This window comes from Vanacampus margaritifer, chromosome 5 (genome assembly GCF_051991255.1).
Source record: "Vanacampus margaritifer isolate UIUO_Vmar chromosome 5, RoL_Vmar_1.0, whole genome shotgun sequence".
Taxonomy (NCBI): domain Eukaryota; kingdom Metazoa; phylum Chordata; class Actinopteri; order Syngnathiformes; family Syngnathidae; genus Vanacampus; species Vanacampus margaritifer.
Window position 1 is genome coordinate 12,739,636 of NC_135436.1, and position 6,688 is coordinate 12,746,323.

The 6,688-nt window shown below is 37.0% G+C and overlaps 1 protein-coding gene across 3 annotated transcripts in view; it reads right to left on the reverse strand.

Annotated features, from left to right (window-relative positions):
- Window positions 1–6,688, reverse strand: part of git1 (G protein-coupled receptor kinase interacting ArfGAP 1) — a 33,268-nt gene that overhangs the window by 2,709 nt on the left and 23,871 nt on the right. For all 3 annotated transcript variants that reach the window (XM_077565991.1, XM_077565992.1, XM_077565990.1), the window contains 4 exons: window positions 4,637–4,717; window positions 2,852–2,928; window positions 2,597–2,773; window positions 705–768 (listed from right to left, as the gene is read on the reverse strand). In XM_077565991.1, coding sequence (XP_077422117.1) covers window positions 705–768; window positions 2,597–2,773; window positions 2,852–2,928; window positions 4,637–4,717 — 399 coding nt within the window. The remainder of the gene's footprint in view (window positions 1–704; window positions 769–2,596; window positions 2,774–2,851; window positions 2,929–4,636; window positions 4,718–6,688) is intronic.

Sequence of the window (6,688 nt, forward strand, 5' to 3'; positions counted from 1 at the left end):
CATAAAGATCTTTATTGGATCTTATTTCATATATCGGTATATCGATTTCAATTAGTAAATATAACACATACTAAAAGTCAACCGTAAACATTTCTTAACATTAATATGGTTTAAGTGGCCTCACTAGTCTAAACATGACATTCTGATTAATATTACATTTGTGGAATATGAGTTATGAAGCAAAATCCAGCAGTTTCTATCCATCTGAGGGGGCGGCCATTTTGCCACTTGTCGACTGAAGATGACATCACAGTTGCTCAGGTAATGACCAACCACAGCTTAACTGTATTCTGGAGCTGCGCTGTGATTGGTTGTTACCTCAGACCTGAGCAAATGTGATGTCATCTTCAGTCGACAACAAGTTGCCAAAATGGCCACCTCCTGAGATGGATACAAATGGCTGGATTTTGCTTCATAACTCATATTCCACTAACATAATATCAAACAGAATACCTTATTTAGACTTATGGGCCTGCATAGAACATATTATTATCAAAAAAATTATAATTTTGGGTTGACTTCCCTTTAAGCATTTAAAAATACTTTTTCTATACTAATACTATACTCCTCCAATGTATGTATAGTCTATTGATTAAAATGAAGTAATCATCATGTCATTGTGCAAACACTGTCATGTTATTACCCAGTACCCCCCCCCCCCCCAAAAAAAAGCAGCCAAATGACAAGAGTATGTGGTAACTTACTTTAGGGAAGAGTGAGGCCATCTCGGTGACAGCAGAGTGAATCTTCTCTGAACATGGTACAAAGCTGAGGAGAATTAGTAGATTTAAATGTGGAAATCCACATTAAGCAAAACGTTCTTCTGCTTACACCACATTTTTATTTGTGACTCGTGACAGCTTGTGCTGAATGTTAAAAGCGTTCAAATTGCAGCAGAATATCTGCTTTAAAAAGTAAAAGGCAGAATTTTAGGTTTCATTTTACATTTAATAGAGTGCACTGATTCAATTGTAAAACAATATTTATTAATAAACGTGTTTAATAGTGTTGGTGAAATAATTATTTGTTGTAGTTTTGATGATTATAGTTTACAACTACAGAAAAGGACTAATTGCTTATCTCAAGAAATTTGAATATTGCATTCGAAAGATTGTTCATGGAAATCAGGTTGTAAATGGCCTTTCGCAACCTATTTTGTTACGTGTTGAATTTAGAATAGAAAAGCACCCGGTGCCTTAGAGACCTGCAGGGAGGGCCGCCGGGCCTTTCTTCCCAGTCAAGTTTTTAAAACTATAGTGTTAGAAAAATATTCAAATCAGATATAAACATGAGCATAAACTTCTTGTGTTTTGTTTTTATTCTTGACTTGTTTTGTTTTTGATATATTATTGAATATGAATACGCTACTAGTGCAAGGACATTAATCTAAAGCCCCTTTTTTCAATTATTTTGGTAACAATTGAAATCACAATTATTCAAACAATTATTGATTTTTGGGGGGGGGGGGTACAAAACAAGAAAATATTTAAGCATTTGAAAATATTAAGACCAATTAAAAAAATAGAAACACTATAATTATGTAAGTTTCTATTGGGCCAAACAGAATTAATATGTAATAATATATATTTATTTATGTTGGCAAAAACTTGAAGTTGGAGTGCAGCTTGTGTGTTAGGACAATCACTTATTTTTTTCAGGGATGTATTTTGACCAAAGTGAAATTATCTGAAAATTTAGCCGGGGGTCTGGGGGCCGCTGGCACCCAGCTAAGTCCAGGGTTAGGGTTAGGGTTAGGGTTAGAGCTCATGGGTTTTCCGTGCTTTTAAGTACTTTCAATGCACTCACATGACAAAGAAATAGACAAAACAACAGCATCAATTTTCAATGTATATTGAACTATCCCATATAAAATGGCAGTTTTAGTCAACTCAAAATCAGTCACATTCAAAAACATTGGACTGCCTTTGCTTTTAAAAACTATCACTGAGAATATCATCATATCTAACTAATGTGATTACTAAGTTAACACATAAATAATGTTGAAGAGTTCAAAAGTAACTCATATTAGAGCATACCACAAATGTCTTTGTTATAGCAGAAGATGTTATCTGTCGGAGGCATGTGCATACACAATGAACTACTATAAAAAATTAAAAATAAAATAAAATAAAAATCTGAATTTTTTTGGGGGGGGCGAGATAAAAAAAGCGGAATTCCGCGAATTAGCGGAAAAATCACATCCCTGTTTTTTGGTACAAAAAAAAGTTTAAATGTAAAAAAAAACTAATAAAAAATATTAAGACAAATAAAATGAATTGAAACACTATAATTATGCTTTGGTCCTTTTGGATGAAACAAAATGTATTAGTTATTTTAAAATTTATAAAAAGGTGCAAATGTATACATTTTAACAACTCAAAAATTGGTATTAATATTTTTTTATGATTATGCTGATTTTGTAATTGTGGAGTGTAATAATTTCACTTTTTTTTTTTTACAATCTTTTTTTTTTTTAAATGCACTTGTATCTTGTCATTTTCGTTTGGCTATACAATTATTAAAGCAGCACACCTTATTTTTCCTACATGAGGTAACACGTAACATAGTTGGCATTTGTTGTGTGTTGACATCTCACCTGTCATGTTTGAACTCCTGAGCTGCCCTGAGAAGCTCCTGAATGTTCTTGGTCACCTGCTCAGTCTTCAGTATGACGTCCTCTGTGCATGGCAAGGTGGGGTCTGGATCGCCCATCTCATAACCGCCTCCCTCCTCCGCCTCACCACGCCCCTCCTCCTCGCTGCTGCGACCCATGCTGCCAAACAGCAAAAACAACACCAACCATTTATTTTCTCATTTTCTGCGCACAGTGACAAGCAGTCTTGAGTCTGACCTTATCGAGGGGTCGTATGTTTGCGTGTTGTCGTAGTCGCTGTCGGTACCGCTGCCATGCTTATCCGATTTGGAAATCTGGGGAGGGACACACACATAACCCCCCCTGGGCGTCATTATCATTCACCTCATTGAACCTTGGACTCTTAACACTTGAGTCAATGGGGATCAATACTGCGCACCAGTATTTATTGCAGATGCAGCTTCTTGGAACGTTCGCACTGTTCCAACAAAGGAATTAAATGTAATGTATCAAATTAGTGAAGAAATAAAAAGTGCTTGGTAAACTACGCATAAAGGTTAGTAGCTAAAATCCTATTTTCTCAAGACACATTCTAGTATTAGGTTTTTGAATGACAAAAAGCTATTTGATTATCTTTTTGGGTGAGAATAGAAAATAACTACAGTAAATTCAATATTCATGAACTAACCTACAATAACAGTATTTTTTTTTCTTTATACGGAACCTCACCCTTTGTTTTCATACTCATTGATGCCACAAGATGGAGCCAAAGCTCTGGTTTAATAATTCATGATGGAAGTTGAGGTGATGTTAGTCAATTAGGCTACGTTCACACTGCAGGCAAATGCGACCCAGATCTGATTTTTTTTTATAAATGCGACCTGTATCTGACTTTTTTATCTCAGTCTGAACGGCTCAATTCAGATTTTTTCACATTCACTTCGGGTCACTTTCATAGGTGGTCCTGGATCGGATACGCATATCTGTCTGAACGGCCAGGTCCAAAATTGGAATTGAGCATTAAGACCTGCAGTGTGAACATAGCCTTAGTCTCCTAGTCGAGATTTATGCCACACAGGAGTATAAGCGCACTTTCAGTGCATTCGTTTTTCTTTCAAATAAAAGCATCTGCAATACATTTATTTTTAAGGCTTATGTTACAAGATTAGTTTACTTTGAAGTGATATGAACTTGTTTGAGAGATGAGAGTTTGTGGTATGGCACCATGGCTGTGCAACATTCACAATATCAGAATGCACTTCAAATCAATGGATCCATTTAAATTTGAATTGACTTCAGCTTATAGGACGGTGAATTGAATTTGAAAGAGAGGGAGTGAGATAGACCTCAATGCGATTTAAAAAATCAAAATCTCATCACGTCAGTGAGAATGAGTGCATTTATTATCAGTGTATTTCACTCTACTCGTTTGTGTTCCAAATTAAATGGTCCAAAATATTTGGGAAGCCATTTTAAAGACTTTCTGGGAAATGAAGTGCTTTAATAGCATCATATCAACAAAAAAAAATACATTTTTTTCCATTTTAATGATCTGTTTGATTTGACTAGGCTTTTTTGTTAGTAAAAAAAATATTGTGAATGTGTACAGACTCTTTACAGCAATATTTGTATGAAATTCATGTTGTAAATAGGTTTCCTTACTCTTCTGTAACACTTCATTGTTAAATACACTTGAATTTTGCATCAAGAATTTCAATTCTACTTCCTACTTGCATTCAAATTGAAGAACTGAATTGGAATTTAGGGATCACTCTCAATTCAATTCTGAATTTCGTACGGCCCCGATGGGTGGTTTACTGTTTAGAATTGGAATTACTGACCTTTTCCTACACATTATGTATCATTAGTTTTGTGTGTTAATTTAGTAGTTTCAAGGCGACCGACCAAAAATTAAATCCTCCCCAACTCAATATCAGAAGAAATGCAGGCAGGTCAGAGACGGGTGACGAATTATGATGAAAGTGAAAGGAATTGAACTTCTATCCCACCATCCTTTTTGACCAGCGTCCTTTAAGAACTCACCATGTATCGGCCCATCTCTGAAGATCCAGACAAATGTTGGCCTCCGTATGAAGTTAAACCGCCCATACTACCCTTCCTTACCTGTGAACAGAGGGGAGCATCGAAATGGATATAGGAAGAGAGGGATGGGATGACAGCAATGGACAAAATTGCGGGGAGAAGATTAGTAGAGAGGGAAGGAAATCGGTATTGATGGGATGGGGGGGTGAGACAAAGCAGAAAAAAAGATGAAGTGTCAGCAAGAGCCGGTTTGCTTGCTGTCGTCAACACATTGAGCCTCCTAACAGCGACTCGAACTATCAAGCACTTGAGAATGTGTAGACACTACCAACAAAACTAACAGGTGTCAAGTTACATACAGTATGACACCGTCTAAAACTGACTACACGACACTGATGTTCCCCAGTGCTACAGCACATGATCATAAGCAGAGGGCAAGCACAGTGTGAAGATGAATGGCAAATGAAACAATGAAAGACAGACAGACAGACAGACAGACAGAATGCTTACATCCGGAGGATGCATGGCTGCACTGCAGTGAGCATGAGACAGACAGGTGAGGAGGCAGACAGAAAGACAAACAAGGTAAGTCTTTTGAAGAGAGAGATGACCATATGGTGATCATTGATTGATGCTGGATGATCTGACGGATCAGGTCTACAAAATGGCTGACCACAACTACTCACATAACCTAATAATAATAACAGAAAACAGCTGTTTCAGATTTCCTGCCTTCACAAAGATGTTCAATTTTCCCTGTCAGAAATGTCTTACTGGTCATTTAAAAAAATGTTTTGAATTGGTGTTGTAGTTAATGCAGTGGTTCTTAACCTGGGTTCGATCAAACCCCAGAGGTTCGGCGAGTCAGTATCAGGAGTTGGGCGGAGGTCAAGACACACACCCGACTCGTATGATTTGGCCTGCTCGGCCATCATTAGCTGCAGGCTACATTGCTTGGCCTGTCTGTGCTGCAGGGAATTTGGTGCGCTCACTAGTCGACTTGTGACTGTTGTGATGGGACGTCGTGCAAATCCTTTATTATTGTAATCCCTTCCTACTAAATTGAGCAAAGACAGAAAGTAAATATATGAAAAAAAAATGTGCAATGTGAATTCACATGTATAACGAGACGTAAACACTAAAAACAGAATTGTTGAACCAATGTAAGATTAAACAGAATTGTTGACCAACTTAATAAAATTGCTTCAAGCGGTAACACACGATTCAATTAGGTTAGTCCAAAGTGAATATATTAAGTTTCATTAATTATGAGTTCATTAACTCCTTCACTCCCAGCCATTTTCATGGAAGCAACCCCCTTCACTCCGTGCTGTTTTACTGGATTTTTTACTGATTTTGCAAGGCCCACAGAATATTGTGTTCTGCTGCTATATAAACATGGAACCTACAAAAAGAAAGCTTATACAGACACTCCCCTACTTACGAACATTCGAGTTACGAACAACGGTATATACGAACATTTCTGCGCGTACAGTATGTCGAAAAATGTTCGGAAAGAGATGCTGTAAGTTAGATTTTGTATTGCGCGTAGTGCTTCTTTCCGCCGCTAATACAGACGATTGGCGCTGTGAGAGCTCATTGGAGGCTGAGCAACGTGGCGAGGAGGAGGAGGAAGAAAACGCCGGTCCCCATGAAGCAGGAAATAACTTTTGATGCCAATTCTAGCGACGACGAAGAATCTCTCATGATATAAAATCCTCCTCTTCCTCCTCCTCCATCATCTCCTTAAGCATCGAGTACATCTTCCAAAAGTAAGTTAAACTTCATTTTATTTATCTTATTACGTACATGTACATACTGTGTGTGTCTCTCGCTCTCTCTCTCGAACATACGTAGTACAGTACAGTACTGTACGTATTCTCTCCATTTTATTAAAAGTTTTTTTCAGTACAAACCAATGCAGGTTACTTGTACAAGCCTTAAACATACTTATATAAACCTTTAATATACTTATATAGGCTTTAAACATAAATTAGAATACAAAATCAGAGATCTCCCAGAAAAAAAAAAAAAAAAAAAAAAAAAAGAATA